Below are 20,000 nucleotides of genomic sequence, written 5' to 3' on the forward strand. Positions count from 1 at the left end.
AAGGCGTCAGAGAGCCGCGGCCCAATGCACATCGTCTGGCTTTTTTTTTTTTTTTTTTTTGCCAGGTGACCGATTTTTTAAGCCAAATATCACTTCAATCCTATTAAGTTAGTTCAAGTTAGTTATTCATTTATATGTGCTATTTATGAGAGGGCTAACTTGTTGCAAAATAATAATGATAATAATAATAGCCTCATTTAAAATACTATTGTTGTGGTTGTTTTCAGCGTTTTATGTGCATAATCTGTTATTTAGTTTGAAATGTTCGTTGAAATAAGTAGATTTTTCGTTTTTGTTTATTTATTAAGTTAATATAAAACCATATAGTCACATTTTAGAATACAATAGAATAGAATTTTAGAATACAACTAGAAACACTGTCCTGGCCTGCTTCTAAGTTCAGTGGCCTGACAAAAAAAATTAAAATAAAAAAAAATAAATAAAAAAAAATAAAAAATAAAAATATATATATATATATATATATATATATTATTTTTTTTTAATCATCTCGCGGCCCACCCCGTGGCTGCTCGCGGCCCACTTTTGGGTCGCAACCCCGACTTTGGGAACCACTGCTCTAGACCATAGTGCTCCTAGAACTCACCCCTCCGGCCTACACCTCGACCACGGATCCCACCAGCCTGCATCACCCTGGACCTCACCTACCCACGCCGCCTGTCTGTCTCTCCTACACTCCTTGTTCCCCGTCTCCAGCCCTTCTCCCTACCCTTGGTTCTCCCCCTCCTGCTTAATTAAACAATATAAACCGCTCCGTTCTCCCGTGCCTGTGTTCTGCTCTTGGGTTCTAGAAACATAGAAACACCCCCCATAACACGGATCAGCTCACTAACCACCACCTAAAATCTAATTACACAAAACATTGGAAAACTGAAATGAAATCACAAACCAAAACTGAATGCAATAAGCAACTAAACAGAGACATACTTGGCAAAGTATCTTGAATTCCCTGCCTTAAAATAAAGAAAAACACCCTCTAAATATAAAGTTTGTGATCATAAAATAGAAATAGAGAAAGGGAGACAATCTAAATCTTAGAGGCCAAGAGAACAAAGACTGTGTCATCATTGTGATCCGCGGGAGGCCGAGACGGAGCCACATTTCCTACTGTCCAAAATATCAGATGATTAGGACAGAATATTTGCCCAAATTTAATGAAATAATCCCAGATTTGACCTTGATCCCTCAAGAACCAAAGCTATCATTTGTTCTTGAAGAATCCTTGCCTCTAGTGGCAAGGTTTGTGTTAGAATGTTAGAATCTCAGAGAGAAGAACCAGCAATGAATTCCTATTTCTGCCTTAATCATATTCTATGGATTCATTTTATTAATTCATTCATTATTCTTTAATTGTTGTTTGATGTTTATTGTCTTTATTATATTGCTTTGGCAACATAGGTATTTTTTCCTGGCATGCCAATAAAGTAACTTTACATTTGAGACAGAGAGACAGGTGGCAGGTGGGCAGACAGACAGACATACAGACAGACAGACAGACAGACAGACAGACATACAGACAGACAGACAGACAGACAGACAGACAGACAGACATACATACAGACAGACAGACAGACAGACAGACATACAGACAGACAGACAGACAGACATGCAGACAGACAGACAGACAGACAGACAGACAGACAGACAGACAGACAGACAGACAGACAGACAGACAGACAGACAGACAGACAGACATGCAGACAGACAGACAGACAGACAGACAGACAGACAGACAGACAGACAGACAGACAGACAGACAGACAGACATGCAGACAGACAGAGACACATTTGAATGAACACATACACACAAAACCCAAATAACATGAATCCACACAAACACAGACACACAGACACACAAAGATACACACACATTTATCTGCATGCATGCACATAAACACACACACACACACACACACACACACACACACACACACACACACACACACACACACACACACACACACACACACACGCACGCACGCATATTTTCTGAAAATGTGCCTAAAAGTACATACCCAAGTAAATGGAAGATTGCTCCACTTCTACAAGGGCCATTTGCATGTTCTTGGTATCTAGGGGCATCTATGGACCTCTGGAATATATTCCCAGTGTCAGAAATATTGTGTCTGTTACTATGCTTGAGTAAATTGTAATGAACCAAAGGAGAATATAAATGATTATTATAATTGTTCCATCTTTGACGGAACACTCATGCGGCAACCGCTAAAACAATCACTCAAACAAAATGTCACTTAAAAAAATAGAAGTCACTTTAAAGGAAGGAGGTACTAATAGTATAGTTTAGATACATTAAGAGTTAAATAGTAAATTGTATATTGTATAGTAGTGTATATAGGAACCAGTTTCTCAGGAAATTAGCATGTCTTTTTTTTTTTTTACCATGCATATCTTGTGTCTTACCTATTTTATTTCTGTTTATTATTTTCTATGCCTATTTTTTGTATTGTATTTTGCACAATCAATGCGGGCATGACGACCCGCATTTCACTGTATGCCCTGGTATGTATGTGACAAATAAACCTCTTGATTCTTGATTCACTCAGCCACACACATGCACACACACACACACGCACACACATACACACACACACCTGTTTATTGCGGTATTTGTTAATGTGTCAAAGTAAACAGAGAGAGCGATGGGGGGGGGGGGGGGGGGTTCATCCTGACTGGCAACATCACCTCCTGGTTTGGGATATCACCGCACACAGCCGCAGCAGACTGCAGAGAGTGGCTCACACTCTCCACGACATACACACCATATATGATCTATTTATTACTAAACGATTTGCACTACATCCCTACCTGATTTTAGCATTTTAAAAGGTTTGCATTTTGTACTTCATTTTGTACTTTAGTTTATACTTTAGTCGAATATTGTATCATTTGTATAATGTTTGGTCTTTATTCTTTTGACTTTTTTTTAACTGCATGAAGCACAATCTCAGGGGGGTCATACAGAACCAAACATTTCACTGTAATAATAATGAGGGAGTGAGAGAATGAGAGAGGATGAAGATAAGAAACACAACAGATGAGATGAGGACAGACAGACAGACAGACAGACAGACAGACAGACAGACAGACAGACAGACAGACAGACAGACAGACAGACAGACAGACAGACAGACAGACAGACAGACAGACAGACAGACAGACAGACAGACAGACAGACAGACAGACAGACAGACAGACAGACAGACAGACAGACAGACAGACATACAGACAGACAAACAGGGTATTGAAAGTGAACTAGTCCTCATGTGTTTGACTTCTGGGACATTAAGCTCCTTCCTCCCAACTGACATTCAGAGCCACAGATCTTTGTCTGAGGAGCTGTTCCAGGTGGGGGAAGGGATCAAGTTCCTAACCGTCAGCCTCAGAGCTCATTCCCTGGGGAGAGGATCAGGTGAGTCCCTGGCTGAGAAATTGGCCTCCAAAGACACACAGAAATACATAGAGACTGGCTGACAGACAGATAGACAGACAGACAGACAGACAGACAAACTCCACAGATTTAATTATAAGCTGTAAAGGGGATTACTCAGCACTCACCTCTCTCTCCCCCTCTCTCTCCAATGTATCAACTCTCTCTCTCTCTCTCTCTCTCTCTCTCTCTCTCTCTCTCTCTCTCTCTCCCGCTTGGGGACCAGGTTTCCATGATGCCAGGTACCCAGGTGGGGTATCTCCCAGGCCTTTCTGTGTGGAGTTTGCCTGTTCTCCCCGTGCTCGCAAGGGTTTCCCCCCGATAAGATAAACCCAATGGAAAAACATGCACAACAACAGATCGCTAACGCTGTGGCGTCCTTGACGAAGACGGGCAGGAGCACTTGGATTGGTCCCCGGGGCGCGGCTCACGTCGACGCCCTATCTGCTCCCGGCTGCCCATGGGGGGAAGGACGACGGGATGGGTCAAGTGCAGAGACTCAATCGCATTAGGCGACACAAGAAAATTGCATGTGTGTGTTCCTGTGTGTGTGTGCCGCCCATCGCATGTGTGTGTCGTTTGCATGCCAAATAAAGACTTCCTAAGTCCTGCATTATTATTATTCTCTCTCTCTCTCTCTCTCTCTCTCTCTCTCTCTCTCTCTCTCTCTCTCTCTCTCTCTCTCTCTCTCTCTCTCTCTCACATACACACTATTATTCACTTCATTTTTAAACCAATGTGTCAACTCTAAATCTTTTTCTTTCTCATTATCTCTTGCTCTCTCTCTCTCTTACACTCTCTCTCTCTCTACTCAGGGAAATACCTTCAGCTCAGTCAATGGATCATCATTTAGGAAGAGAATAGGAGAGCATGAGTTTTTTTTTATTTTTGAGAGGAGAGGAGAGGAGATGAGATGAGAGGGGAGGAAAGAAGAGGAGATGAGAGGAGAGGAAAGAAGATGAGAGTATTAGTACCTTGGTAAAGAGGCATATTGTCGTTCCACTTCTTCATATCTAGGTGCTATGCGGTGGTCTGGCGCTCTACCTGGCATCTGAAATACAGAAAACATTTAGTCATTAATAATACGATGTGGCAGGAAACAGTGTTGCATTGTTGTCAGTACTTGTTGCCTCAAAATGTGACAGACAGGACTGACGGACGGACGGACGGACAGACGACAGACGGACGGACGGACAGACAGACAGACAGACAGACAGACAGACAGACAGACAGACAGACAGACAGACAGACAGACAGACAGACAGACAGACAGACAGACAGACAGACAGACAGACAGACAGACAGACAGACAGACAGACAGACAGACAGACAGACAGACAGACAGACAGACAGACAGACAGACAGACAGACAGACAGACAGACAGACATACAGACAGACAGACAGACAGACAGACAGACAGACAGACAGACAGACAGACAGACAGACAGACAGACAGACAGACAGACAGACAGACAGACAGACAGACAGACAGACAGACAGACAGACAGACAGACAGACAGAGAACAGAGAGAAAGTGCTTAAAGACATTCTCCAGTTATCCAGTGGCAAAATTGTGGACCAATGATAGCTGAAGATGTGTATGACGTCTCGAAAGTTATGGCATTTTCGAAATGTGAACATATTGATTATAGCGTCACCACCTGGCCATTAGGTGTGGTATTTGCTATCATTGTGGCAGATGTCATGTTTCTGTCATGTACTTATATCACTGCTAGAAATGAAGAACCCTTTCACAGAGCTTGTATTTCTCTCATCGGTCAATCTGTGTCAGTGAATCTGTGATGTGCGTGAGTCTGGGAGAGAAACTTCAAGCATTTGAGTGTGTGAGTGTGTATGCATGCATGCACGTGTGTATGTATGTGTGTGTGTGTGTGTGTGTGTGTGTGTGTGTGTGTGTGTGTGTCTGTGTGTGTGTGTGTGTCAGGTGAAGCCATATGAATGATGGGGATAAGAGAAACCCGAGCCGTCATTATTACCCTGGAGACACTATTAAACACTTTACTGTCTCCGTTTCTCTCTCTCTCTCTCTTTCTCTCTCTCACTCGCAGTCTCCCTCTTTCTCTCTCTCTCTTCTACTTCTATCTTTCTTTCTCTCTCTCTCATTCTCTCTCTTTCTCTGTCTCTCTCCTCTACTTCTATCTTTCTCTGTCTCTCATTATCTCTCTCTTTCACTCTCTCCATTTATTTTCGTCTATTTCTTTTCTATGCTCATTCTCACCCCCTCTTTCCCCCACTATCTGCCCCCCTCTCTGCCCCATTCCCTCCCTCCCTCCCCCTCTTAAGTCTCCCTTCCACCCCCTCCCCTCTACCCCCCCCCCCCCTATTTCTCTTAAGCCAATGATACCTGGAGTCATATAATAAAGTAGAGATTTGCTGGTGCTGCGATTTTGGAACACCTAACTGTTATTAGCTGTGATATCTCAGAGACAGAGAGAGAGAGGGAGAGAGAGAGAGAGAGAGAGAGAGAGAGAGAGAGAGAGAGAGAGAGAGAGAGAGAGAGAGAGAGAGAGAGAGAGAGAGAGAGAGAGAGAGAGAGAGAGAGAGAGAGAGAGAGAGAGAGAGAGAGAGAGATGCCCACTCAGCCAGATGGTTCTGGGACTCTGCTCACAAACACAAGCAGAGCCACCAGACTGGACTAAACCAAATTATAAGAAAACAAAAATAAAACTATCTGACACATTGGAAAGAATCAACCCTAAACCAGAGCAAATTGAAATGCTATTTGGCCCTAAACAGAGAGTACACAGTGGCAGAATACCTGAGCACTGTGACTGACCCAAAACTAAGAAGATCCTTGACTAGGTACAGACTCAGCGAGCACAGCCTAGCCATTGAGAAAGGCCGCCATAGGCAGACCTGGCTCCCAAGAGAAGACAGACTATGTGTTATGGTTTGTAACCGACCCCAATCGCACAACACAAGACAGGTATGAGAGTAAGCCAAGAACTGGGCATTTATTGAAACACACAGAAAACGGCACTGTCCCTTTAAGGGAGAACACAAATTACTGGAAAACAAGAGATGGGAAAAAGGCACAGTGCCTTTAAGAGGCGAGCTGGCTAAGGGGAAGGCTAAGGGAAACAGGACAGGGCAAGGGACAAGGGCAGGAACTGGGAGGACAAGGAGGACTGGACAGGGATGACTAGGAGGACTAGGAGGACTGGACAGGGAGGACTAGGATGACTAGGGTGGGGAAACAGGGACAGAGGCCCGCGGAGGCGGGCTGGGGACAGGGAGGACTAGGAGGACTAGAGTGGGGAAACAGGGACAGAGGCCCGCGGAGGCGGGCTGGGGACAGGGAGGACTAGGAGGACTAGAGTGGGGAAACTGGGATACAAGCATAGATGAATGTTGCTGCTCTGCAGCCTCCCCCGGGATGGTTCGTCTGGGGAAGCAGATGGTGACGTCAGAGCCGCTCTGCAGACTTCTCTCGGCAGATCTCCCAGGTGGTAAACGGGACCGAGAGGGAGAGAGGGAGCGGGTTAGCTCAGAGTACAGTTGGGAACAGAGCAGGTGACAGGAGAAGTGACTTGTCCCAAAAAACAGAGTTCTCCAAGTGACTGAATCTTCTGTGTATATACACACTGTGAGTAACGTCCCAAACACAAATCCACGTGATAGAATCTTCGGTGCAAATAAACACTGTGAGCGAAGTCCCAAATACAAATCCAAGTGATAATATCTTCGGTGTGTATACACACAGTGAGCGATGTTAAGGCCAAATATTATCCCAATGAACAGTCCAAAAAGCTGACGCTGGGTGAGTGACAGTCTGACAAAAAGCTGGATATCTTCAGTGTCTTTAAACACACGAAAAACGAATAGGATCAAAGACAGTCATAAAAACTCACCCAGGCGCTGTGCGTAAAGAGAGTAGGATCAAAACGGGGCGAGCGCGTCGCCACGGGGAACCGGTTGTCCAAGCGGAGGTCTGAGTGGTGCGCGACTGCTTGGAGTACGCGCCGGTACGAAGGGCGCATCTGGCGCGGAGGTCAGAGTGGTGCGCGACTGCTTGGAGTACGCGCCGGTACGGAGGGCGCATCTGGCGCGGAGGTCTGAGTGGTGCGCGTCTGCTTGGAGTACGCGCCGGTACGGAGGACGCATCTGGAGTGCGTCTGAATGCGCGTCAGGAGTGAAGAGCGCGTCTGCGCGGAAGAGCGCGCCGGCTCGGAGAGACGCATCCTCCCGTAGAGTATTAGGAAGCGATGCGCGTCTGGAGTGAAGAGCGCGTCTGCTGCGCGGAGGTCTGGATGCGCGTCTGCGCGGAAGAGCGCGCCTGGCTCGGAGAGACGCATCCTCCCGTAGAGTATTAGGAAGCGATGCGCGTCTGGAGTGAAGAGCGCGTCTGCTGCGCGGAGGTCTGGATGCGCGTCTGCGCGGAAGAGCGCGCCTGGCTCGGAGAGACGCATCCTCCCGTAGAGTATTAGGAAGCGATGCGCGTCTGGAGTGAAGAGCGCGTCTGCCGCGCGGAGGTCTGGATGCGCGTCTGGGCGTCTGCTGCGCGGAGGTCTGAATGCGTGTCTGGGCGTCTGCAGCGCGGAGGTCTGGATGCGCGTCTGGACGTCTGCTGCGCGGAGGTCTGAAGTGGAACACTGGAATACCTCCCGTAGAGGATTAGAGAGCGTAGTAACAATGTCTCCATCCAGGCAAACGGCGACAGGTGGCCAAAGCTTGCACCCCGTCTCACGCCGGAGATAAAACAGCAGACAGAACCAGAACTCCCGTAGGAGCCTATAGACAGAGTAACTCCCGAAGGAGTTAGGTGATAGAGATATGATACGGAATGATATGGGACGACCCGACAAGGCTAGAGGGGAAGAGCGAGGTACTTAAAGCCCACAGGGGAACTAATTAGAATGCCCATCAGGTGCGTGAAGGTAATTGATACTAGAACTAGAAGTGTGTGTTCGGCACCAGACCAATCAACACATAATGACAGGTAGTCCAAGGGTGTGGCTAGTGAGGTGAGGAGAATGCAATTGATTAACAGAAAACTAAAGGAACAGAGCGAGTAGGCTTAAAGGAACAGAGCGAGTAAGCTTAAAGGAACAGAGCGAGTAGGTGAGCAGCGGACAAAACCTCACAGTACCCCCCCCCTCCACGGGAGCCACCCGGCGACCCAAAAATACAGACAGAGTGGCAGGGGACAAAACAAGGCAACAAAACAAAAGGTACCAGGCCAAGCCAGCAGGGGAAGCCACAACAAAAGTGGGGCTAGCAAAATAACAGGGTAGCTGAGGGGTAACCAGGGTAGCTGAAGGGTAACTAGAGTAGCTGAGGGGTAACCAAGGTAGCCGAGGGGTAGCTGGAGGAGCTGAGGGGTAACCAGAGGAGCTGAGGGGTAACTAGAGGAGCTGAGGGGTAACAGCCAGGGCACTGATAGCCACAGGGCCTATGCTAGCTGTACCGCTACATAAACATAGAGGCTGCGCTAGCTGCCGGAGCTAGGCTAGCAGACAGGGCTGGACCAGCATGAGAGAACAAGCTAGCTGGAAGGACAGTCCTAGCTGTGGGGAACTGACCTTGCTAGCTGAAGGGGCAGTCCTAGCAGTGGGAGCAACCTGACCTTGCTAGCTGAAGGGGCAGTCCTAGCAGTGGGGCAAACTGACCTTGCTAGCTGAAGCGGCAGTCCTAGCAGTGGGAGAAAACTGACCTTGCTAGCTGAAAAGGGCAGTCCTAGCAGTGGGAAAACTGACCCTGCTAGCTGAAAGGGCAGTCCTAGCAGTGGGAAAAACTGACCTTGCTAGCTGAAAAGGCAGTCCTAGCAGTGGGAGAAAACTGACCTTGCTAGCTGAAAGGTCAGTCCTAGCAGTGGGAAAAACTGACCTTGCTAGCTGAAAGGGCAGTCCTAGCAGTGGGAGAACTGACCTTGCTAGCTGAAGGAGCAGTCCTAGCAGTGGGAAGGCTACACAAAAAGTGGAGGCCATGCAGAGGGACCAGGTTAGCTGCCTGGGCATGGCTAGCTACAGGGCCTAAGCTAGCTGCAAGGGCTGCACTAACATAGAGGCTGTGCTAACAGCCGGGGCTAAGCTAGCAGACTGGGGCCATGCAGAGGGACTGGGTTAGCTGCCAGGGCATGGCTAGCTACAGGGCCCATGCCAGCAGCAAGGGCTGCACTAACATAGAGGCTGTGCTAGCAGCCGGGGCTAAGCTAGCAGACTGGGGCCCTGCTGAGGGACTGGGTTAGCTGCCTGGGCATGGCTAGCTACAGGGCCTATGCCAGCAGCAAGGGCTGCATTAACATAGAGGCTGTGCTAGCAGCCGGGGCTAAGCTAGCAGACTGGGGCCCTGCTGAGGGACTGGGTTAGCTGCCTGGGCATGGCTAGCTACAGGGCCTATGCCAGCAGCAAGGGCTGCATTAACATAGAGGCTGTGCTAGCAGCCGGGGCTAAGCTAGCAGACAGGGGCCAAGCTGGTAGTAGAGGCCTAACAAGCTGCAGGGGAGCTAACAGGGCTAACAGGAAAGCAAACAGGGCTAACAGGGGAGCACTAAACAGGCTAAACAGGGGAGCTAACAGGGGAAACTAACAGGGGAACTAACAAGGGAACTAGAGGGAACAAAAAAAAAAGGCAAACTCAACCACACCGTCTGTGCTGGCTGGGGTCGTCGATTGGTCGGGTCGTACTGTTATGGTTTGTAACCGACCCCAATCGCACAACACAAGACAGGTATGAGAGTAAGCCAAGAACTGGGCATTTATTGAAACACACAGAAAACGGCACTGTCCCTTTAAGGGAGAACACAAATTACTGGAAAACAAGAGATGGGAAAAAGGCACAGTGCCTTTAAGAGGCGAGCTGGCTAAGGGGAAGGCTAAGGGAAACAGGACAGGGCAAGGGACAAGGGCAGGAACTGGGAGGACAAGGAGGACTGGACAGGGATGACTAGGAGGACTAGGAGGACTGGACAGGGAGGACTAGGATGACTAGGGTGGGGAAACAGGGACAGAGGCCCACAGAGGCGGGCTGGGGACAGGGAGGACTAGGAGGACTAGAGTGGGGAAACAGGGACAGAGGCCCGCGGAGGCGGGCTGGGGACAGGGAGGACTAGGAGGACTAGAGTGGGGAAACTGGGATACAAGCATAGATGAATGTTGCTGCTCTGCAGCCTCCCCCGGGATGGTTCGTCTGGGGAAGCAGATGGTGACGTCAGAGCCGCTCTGCAGACTTCTCTCGGCAGATCTCCCAGGTGGTAAACGGGACCGAGAGGGAGAGAGGGAGCGGGTTAGCTCAGAGTACAGTTGGGAACAGAGCAGGTGACAGGAGAAGTGACTTGTCCCAAAAAACAGAGTTCTCCAAGTGACTGAATCTTCGGTGTATATACACACTGTGAGTAACGTCCCAAACACAAATCCACGTGATAGAATCTTCGGTGCAAATAAACACTGTGAGCGAAGTCCCAAATACAAATCCAAGTGATAATATCTTCGGTGTGTATACACACAGTGAGCGATGTTAAGGCCAAATATTATCCCAATGAACAGTCCAAAAAGCTGACGCTGGGTGAGTGACAGTCTGACAAAAAGCTGGATATCTTCAGTGTCTTTAAACACACGAAAAACGAATAGGATCAAAGACAGTCATAAAAACTCACCCAGGCGCTGTGCGTAAAGAGAGTAGGATCAAAACGGGGCGAGCGCGTCGCCACGGGGAACCGGTTGTCCAAGCGGAGGTCTGAGTGGTGCGCGACTGCTTGGAGTACGCGCCGGTACGAAGGGCGCATCTGGCGCGGAGGTCAGAGTGGTGCGCGACTGCTTGGAGTACGCGCCGGTACGGAGAGCGCATCTGGCGCGGAGGTCTGAGTGGTGCGCGTCTGCTTGGAGTACGCGCCGGTATGGAGGACGCATCTGGAGTGCGTCTGAATGCGCGTCAGGAGTGAAGAGCGCGTCTGCGCGGAAGAGCGCGCCAGCTCGGAGAGACACATCCTCCCGTAGAGTATTAGGAAGCGATGCGCGTCTGGAGTGAAGAGCGCGTCTGCTGCGCGGAGGTCTGGATGCGCGTCTGCGCGGAAGAGCGCGCCTGGCTCGGAGAGACGCATCTTCCCGTAGAGTATTAGGAAGCGATGCGCGTCTGGAGTGAAGAGCGCGTCTGCTGCGCGGAGGTCTGGATGCGCGTCTGCGCGGAAGAGCGCGCCTGGCTCGGAGAGACGCATCCTCCCGTAGAGTATTAGGAAGCGATGCGCGTCTGGAGTGAAGAGCGCGTCTGCCGCGCGGAGGTCTGGATGCGCGTCTGGGCGTCTGCTGCGCGGAGGTCTGAATGCGCGTCTGGGCGTCTGCAGCGAGGATGTCTGGATGCGCGTCTGGACGTCTGCTGCGCGGAGGTCTGAAGTGGAACACTGGAATACCTCCCGTAGAGGATTAGAGAGCGTAGTAACAATGTCTCCATCCAGGCAAACGGCGACAGGTGGCCAAAGCTTGCACCCCGTCTCACGCCGGAGATAAAACAGCAGACAGAACCAGAACTCCCGTAGGAGCCTATAGACAGAGTAACTCCCGAAGGAGTTAGGTGATAGAGATATGATACGGAATGATACGGGACGACCCGACAAGGCTAGAGGGGAAGAGCGAGGTACTTAAAGCCCACAGGGGAACTAATTAGAATGCCCATCAGGTGCGTGAAGGTAATTGATACTAGAACTAGAAGTGTGTGTTCGGCACCAGACCAATCAACACATAATGACAGGTAGTCCAAGGGTGTGGCTAGTGAGGTGAGGAGAATGCAATTGATTAACAGAAAACTAAAGGAACAGAGCGAGTAGGCTTAAAGGAACAGAGCGAGTAAGCTTAAAGGAACAGAGCGAGTAGGTGAGCAGCGGACAAAACCTCACACTATGCACCCACTGCACACAAGAAGAGGTGGAAACCGAGCTCCACTTCTTAACAACCTGCCCACTATACCAAGACATCAGAGACATATACTTCCCACAAATTGCAAACACCCAAAGAGACTTTCATACAAGAAATTCCTTCTGTAATGTACTGATTTATTTTGTTTTCTCTGTTTGATTGTTTTGTTTTGTTTGGCTTTGGCAATGTAAATGTATGTTTCCCATGTCAATAAAGCCCATTTGAATTGAAATTAAATTGAATTGAGAGAGAGAGAGAGAGAGAGAGAGAGAGAGAGAGAGAGAGAGAGAGAGAGAGATAGAGAGAGAGATAAAGAGATAGAAAGAGAGAGAGCGAGAGAGGGATACACATATATATAGAGAGAGAGAGGAGAGAGAGATACACACATACTATAGAGAGAGAGAGAGGAGAGAGAGACACATATATATATATATATATAGTATATATATATATATATATATATATATATATATATATATATATAGAGATAGATAGAGAGAGGGAGAGAGATATATACTGATAGATAAATCAAAATAATGTTGAGCCAAAATGCCCACCCACAAACCATAGGCTATACTGCCTATAATAAACTCACAGCAGCTCCTTCTCTTTATGCAAAAACAAATATTGTGCACAGACGGGACAGGTTTCTTGTTCTTATGCATGAATGAATGCATAAAAATAAAAAAAAAGTCCGCTCTTCAGAAAAAGTACAAGCTCACGTTTTTCAAGGAACCCATGGGTTCAGAGAAATTGTCATTCAAGCGCTAACAGAGAGGAGCGGCCTGCACGTCAGCTGAACATTTTAATGTTTGGAGATGGAGCCACAGGGGTAGCTTTGCAAGGAATGCCAACACATAAGGCAAAGCATAACAGTAGACGAACAATTCACATATCATTATGGGTGAGCATGCCTCTAGAACACAAGGGAAACCGCACTGAATGACAGTGAAGGTCATGTCGGTTGTCTTGTGTAAACGCGCGTGCCAAGGCTTCCAATAACGTTGAGTTCAACAGCTACCGTAAGAGCACAGCTCTCACAGCAAGGCGCAAAGTATTGGATCTTTTATTTCTTCACATGAAAATGCTCAGAAATCGAAACCTTAAAGTATTGAAATTGATTTATTGAAGTTGTTTTTTTATTCAAGAAAAGACGGCGTGCAGCATATAGATTAGTCGCTTATTAGTTGTGGCCACTTATATCATCATTGATCTCAATGCATTTTTAATGACGGCCTCTGAGACCTGATGCTGCTGGAGGACCGAGACAACAACAAACCATAACGCTCTGCTGGAGGAGAGAGAGACAACAACAAACCCTAACGCTCTGCTGGAGGAGAGAGAGACAACAACAAACCCTAACGCTCTGCTGGAGGAGAGAGAGACAACAACAAACCCTAACACTCTGCTGGAGGACAGAGAGACAACAACAAACCCTAACGCTCTGCTGGAGGAGAGAGAGACAACAACAAACCCTAACGCTCTGCTGGAGGAGAGAGACAACAACAAACCCTAACGCTCTGCTGGAGGAGAGAGAGACAACAACAAACCCTAACGCTCTGCTGGAGGAGAGAGACAACAACAAACCCTAACGCTCTGCTGGAGGAGAGAGAGACAACAACAAACCCTAACGCTCTGCTGGAGGAGAGAGAGACAACAACAAACCCTAACGCTCTGCTGGAGGAGAGAGACAACAACAAACCCTAACGCTCTGCTGGAGGAGAGAGAGACAACAACAACACACCCTAACGCTCTGCTGGAGGAGAGAGACAACAACAAACCCTAACGCTCTGCCGGGCCCCGTTCCCCGTACCTGGCTAACTGAGTTAGCCGGATAATTCTCAGCATAGCTTGACTTAAGCCGGACCTTTCCGTTCCCCGAAGTCGGATTTTCTAAATCACCATGGTAACAGATCAGAAAGTTTGAACCTGGTCCGGAGCAGGGTTAAGTTCAGTTAGCTGGATAACCTGCATGGCCACGCCCTCGCAAAGAAATGCCAGCTCGCTTCCTGAAATATTTCTCACAGTCTAGATCCCATTATACCATTCTAAATTATGTTTTTGTGCTTCGTTTTCCTAGAGGGGGCTTTTGAAATGTATAATAATAGAACTAAATGCTGATAATAAATCATATTCAGCCTATAGATTTACTTTGTCCTAAATAAAATAATGCACGTCATATACGGCGCTCGGAGTCGCGATACACGCTGCATGTGGTTATTTTAATAACGGCGCATTGCAAATGTGAATCCCGCAGGGATATTTTTAATGAATGAAACCTATCGGCCGTTTGGCTCTGATTAGTTTCATATATTCTCCGCTGTAGATTTGCTTAACGGAGCGCCCGGATTGTGTTTCATTCAAGCATAAAATGTAAGTGTCTATGCGTGGATTGTGGCTTTTGTGGATTATGAATTACGAGGAATCTGAGGATTGTTGAATTGTATCATCACTCACACGTTATTGTGATATTGTAACTGGGATTAAAATGTCTGATGAGATGCGCTGTTTGACGGATTTGAGCAATTGAATGAGCCGTTGACGTCACATTAATGCATTTGAGAATAAAGAGATAAAACTTCATTCAAAAGAAAAATATTCGAAACACGGGTCTCTTGTCCATTGACGGATACACAATGGATATATCCCGTCTGGCACAGTGGTGCAACGGCTAGTGCTCACTCTTGTCAAGCGGACGACCCTAGTTTGAAACCCCGTGTTTCCAATATAATTTTTTTGGAATATAATATTAATGAATATACGCAAAAGTAGCCTAGTTTTAAGTTAAAATATTATAAATCTACATGCATTGAGGATGCCATTCTTTATATAGCTCTCAAAGTGCACCAAATTGAAGCATTTACATTGCAAAAACAAAAACAAAAAATAGAAAAAGGGGGGATTCGAACGCGGGTCGTCCGCGTGAAAGGCATAAGGACCAACCATCAGACCATGGTGCCAGATAAATAAAACATCCACCATACATCCATCAATGGATAAGAGAGCTGTATCCTTATTCTGAAAGTTGAACTAATTATTTTCGCTAGCAAGATCTCATTTGATTATTCAATCCATAAGCCTACTGCCAGCAGGCATGTTTAAAGAAATATAATCTGATTGATTGGGGTAATGAGGGACTTAAAATTAGCCTATAGATTATGCATTTAACTTGTCGGCGAGGCTATTGAGCCGTACTGCATTGTACCCATTCTGCAATCTGTTAATAAAGTTTTAAATCAATCAATCAATCAATGCCGTTAGAAAATCAGGATTTCTGCGATCGACACCTGCTGTCTTTTCAGCTGAAGCGGCCGCGCGCAATTGTCTCAAGTCTGGTTCAAATGAACGAGACTGAATCAGCGTTCGAGGAACAGGAAAATCCCGGATTCAAACATCGGGTTAATTGAATCTGGATAATGGGACTCTTGATCGACTTAGTTGAACCAGGTACGGGGAATAGGGCCCTGGAGGAGAGAGAGACAACAACAAACCCTAACGCTCTGCTGGAGGACAGAGAGACAACAACAAACCCTAACGCTCTGCTGGAGGACAGAGAGACAACAACAAACCCTAACGCTCTGCTGGAGGAGCGAGAGACAACAACAAACCCTAACGCTCTGCTGGAGGACCGAGACAACAAACCCTAACGCTCTGCTGGAGGAGAGAGAGACAACAACAAACCCTAACGCTCTGCTGGAGGACCGAGACAACAACAAACCCTAACGCTCTGCTGGAGGAGAGAGAAAACCCTAACGCTCTGCTGGAGGACAGAGAGACAACAACAAACCCTAACACTCTGCTGGAGGACAGAGAGACAACAACAAACCCTAACGCTCTGCTGGAGGACCGAGACAACAACAAACCCTAACGCTCTGCTGGAGGAGAGAGAGAGAACAACAAACCCTAACGCTCTGCTGGAGGAGAGAGACAACAACAAACCCTAACACTCTGCTGGAGGACAGAGACAACAACAAACCCTAACGCTCTGCTGGAGGACCAAGACAACAACAAACCCTAACGCTCTGCTGGAGGAGAGAGAGACAACAACAAACCCTAACGCTCTGCTGGAGGAGAGAGAGACAACAACAAACCCTAACGCTCTGCTGGAGGACAGAGACAACAAACCCTAACGCTCTGCTGGAGGACAGAGACAACAACAAACCCTAACGCTCTGCTGGAGGAGAGAGACAACAAACCCTAACGCTCTGCTGGAGGAGAGAGACAACAACAAACCCTAACGCTCTGCTGGAGGAGAGAGACAACAAACCCTAACGCTCTGCTGGAGGAGAGAGACAACAAACCCTAACGCTCTGCTGGAGGACAGAGACAACAAACCCTAACGCTCTGCTGGAGGAGAGAGACAACAAACCCTAACGCTCTGCTGGAGGACAGAGACAACAAACCCTAACGCTCTGCTGGAGGACAGAGACAACAAACCCTAACGCTCTGCTGGAGGACAGAGACAACAAACCCTAACGCTCTGCTGGAGGAGAGAGACAACAAACCCTAACGCTCTGCTGGAGGACAGAGACAACAAACCCTAACGCTCTGTTGGAGGACAGAGACAACAAACCCTAACGCTCTGTTGGAGGACAGAGACAACAAACCCTAACGCTCTGCTGGAGGACAGAGACAACAACAAACCCTAACGCTCTGCTGGAGGAGAGAGACAACAAACCCTAACGCTCTGCTGGAGGACAGAGACAACAAACCCTAACGCTCTGCTGGAGGACAGAGACAACAACACACCCTAACGCTTCTGCTGGAGGACAGAGACAACAACACACCCTAACGCTCTGCTGGAGGACAGAGAGACAACAACAAACCCTAACGCTCTGCTGGAGGACAGAGACAACAACAAACCCTAACGCTCTGCTGGAGGAGAGAGAGACAACAACAAACCCTAACGCTCTGCTGGAGGACAGAGACAACAACAAACCCTAACGCTCTGCTGGAGGAGAGAGACAACAACAACGTAATATGGATCACTGGATGACACAGACCGCACTGTACATCAACACGGCATGGCAAACGTGTGTGTGTGTGTGGAGAACAGTGTTAGCAGTGTGTGTGTTCATGCATATGGATCATAGGCAGATTAGATCAATGGCCCTCACTGTGTCTCAAACAGCATGGGTACACACTGGAGGGTGTGTGTGTGTGTTTACTTTATCGCAGAGCTGATAAGCCTAACGTGGAAAACCAAGGAGACCACTACACACACACTCCCACTCACTCACACACCATCACCATCATCATATCATCACCACAACACACACACACACACACACACACACACACACACACACACACACACACACACACACACACACACACACACACACACACACACACACACACACACACACACACACACACACACACACACACACACACACACACACACACACACACACACACACACACACTTTAATACTTTATTTGGTTCCACAAATTATATTACATAAACAGGGAATCAAATGTATCGGGGCCAAGCAGCACTGAACACTTAAGGGTACACATAGCAACTCCTTCTCCACGTGGCTAAGCTACCAATAATAGCTGAGACAGAGCAATATTTGTTTGGCTTTTCTTTTAGACATTGCAGCAATTCTCAGACAAGTCATGGTGGATTTGTGTACATGGCCAAGACTTCCGAACACAAGTGCACCATATCTACACCTATACCCAAGGTCAGCCATCACACTGAGCAGTGGTTGGTATTTGATATACTTGTCCCGGAAGGCCTGGTCCATGTACAGGTCAAAGGTACAGCCTACTTCTATGACCAGCACCTCTCCGTGGCTGGTGTCAACAAAAACAACGTCCGGTGTATTGGGTATGTTAGCAAAAACATCGTTGGTAAGGCCAAACCACTCTGGTTTCACTCTGGCATGTTTGTACATTGCTGCACTAGATGGTGATATGTTCCGTACCGCATCAGACACATGTCCACAATACGGTCATGACGAGCGATGTACAGGTGTTTGTATGCATTACATCCGTTTGTTATGTGTGCAATTGATTCTAGGTGTTGTGAATCCTGATGGTTTAAACAGAATGGACTGTGAGTTTGAAGATACCAAGTGGACAGATTGTATTGAGTGGGTAATACCTGCAGTCTTGCTTTGATGGTAAATTTTAAAACATCCTCACCAACAGCGGCGTTCTTATACACTGAGTGTGAGACTGAGTGGTCAGCAAACTCCAAACAAGCTAGCTTTCCCTGTAGTCTGAGTCCACACCAGTGCTGCCTGATCTCAGACTACTTCATGCTAAGCAGAACCCTCCTTGCAGAGTCTCTGTGCAGTTCGACAGTCTCTTCCTGCGGTGTTGTGATGTTGGCCTTCACAACCACACAGGGGTCTGTGATAAGTTCATCAGAGACATTGAGCATTGAGATCTGGCCAGTCAGACCAGACCCCGAGCCCTTGGCCCGAGAGTCCAGTCTTTCTTCCTGAAGCCGATGAAGTTATTCTGGTCTGCGGTGGCCAGGGGGATCTTCCTTCTGCGTAGATCCAGCAGGAGAGAGGCCCTGGCCATTTCTCTGACGGTGACATCATCATTGTTAAGCATGTGGAGCAGGTGGGCTAGCCTGGTGGCTATGTAGGTCCACTCGACATTGGGGACTCCCAGCCCTCCCTCTCCACATGGGAGAAAGATCATGCCCCGTGTGGAGTGTGTGTTGAGGCCTACCCACTTTCTGACCAGCTGAACAGTTTTGTTTGTCATTTCTCTCAGTGCCTTGAGAGGGATGTGTACATTGGCAAAAAGGTGTTGGATTTGAGCCAGAGCCACCTCTCTCACAGCCTGGAACGTCATGATGACGGGGAGGGGGGACAGGTCAATCAGGTGTAGACGATGGAGAAACTCTGTAGTGAGCTCCTCGACCTGCTCCCCCCACTCTCCAGCGATGTTAAACCTGTGGCCAAGGTATGGGTAGGTCTCATTACGGGAATACACCTTGATGGGTTGGCCCATTACAAGAAAGGAGGGGGGCTTGTCGTTCTTGGCCTTATACCAGCGGTTGCCTCCACTGCGGCGCTCATGGAGTACGGCGCACTTGGCTTGCTTCACCTCCAGCCCTGACCACTGGAGGATATGTTGATCAGTGCGTGCCAGCATGTTAATGATGACATCTTCCTGTCGTGATGACACCTGCACGTCGTCCGCGTATCCCTGAACAGGATTTGGGGATCGGACATGCAGAGGAGCGCACTGGTAAATCCACTTCATCCACTGGTTGAGTGCTAGGATGAAGTTCACGGCACTCCAGGGACAGCCAGTTTTTATTCCCACCTTCAGTGCAATCGGCTCTGTGAGCTGCTGCCCACAGATAACTTGGATAAATGAACCTTGGTATACACTGGATACAATATTCACAAAAGGCTGAGGCAGGTGTATTTCCTCTAATGTTTTTAACATCACCTCATGGGAGAGTGTACCAAATGCGTCTCTAAAGTCCAAAAACACTGTGTAGAATTTGGATGATTCATGTTTGAAATCGTCTATTCCGGTTTTTAAGCAAAACACATGTTCGTTCATTCCCTGTCTGTTGATATAAGCTTTCTGATGGGGAGAGAGAATCCCTGTGTCCACCAGCCAGGGCAAGATGCGGGTGAGTAGGCACTTCATAAAGACTTTATATATAGTGGGCAATAGTGAA

At 47.8% G+C, this 20,000-nt stretch overlaps 1 protein-coding gene across 1 annotated transcript in view; it reads right to left on the reverse strand.

The window, feature by feature from the left end:
• The window catches only part of pard3bb (par-3 family cell polarity regulator beta b), a 617,911-nt gene that overhangs the window by 70,962 nt on the left and 526,949 nt on the right, over nt 1-20,000 (reverse strand). Inside the window, exons 18-19 of the mRNA XM_084314067.1 lie at nt 19,142-19,689; nt 4,441-4,517 (exon numbers count right to left, since the gene is read on the reverse strand). Coding sequence (XP_084170193.1) covers nt 4,441-4,517; nt 19,142-19,689 — 625 coding nt within the window. The remainder of the gene's footprint in view (nt 1-4,440; nt 4,518-19,141; nt 19,690-20,000) is intronic.

This window comes from Notolepis coatsorum, assembly GCF_963971535.1.
Source record: "Notolepis coatsorum genome assembly, chromosome: 5".
Lineage (NCBI taxonomy): Eukaryota > Metazoa > Chordata > Actinopteri > Aulopiformes > Paralepididae > Notolepis > Notolepis coatsorum.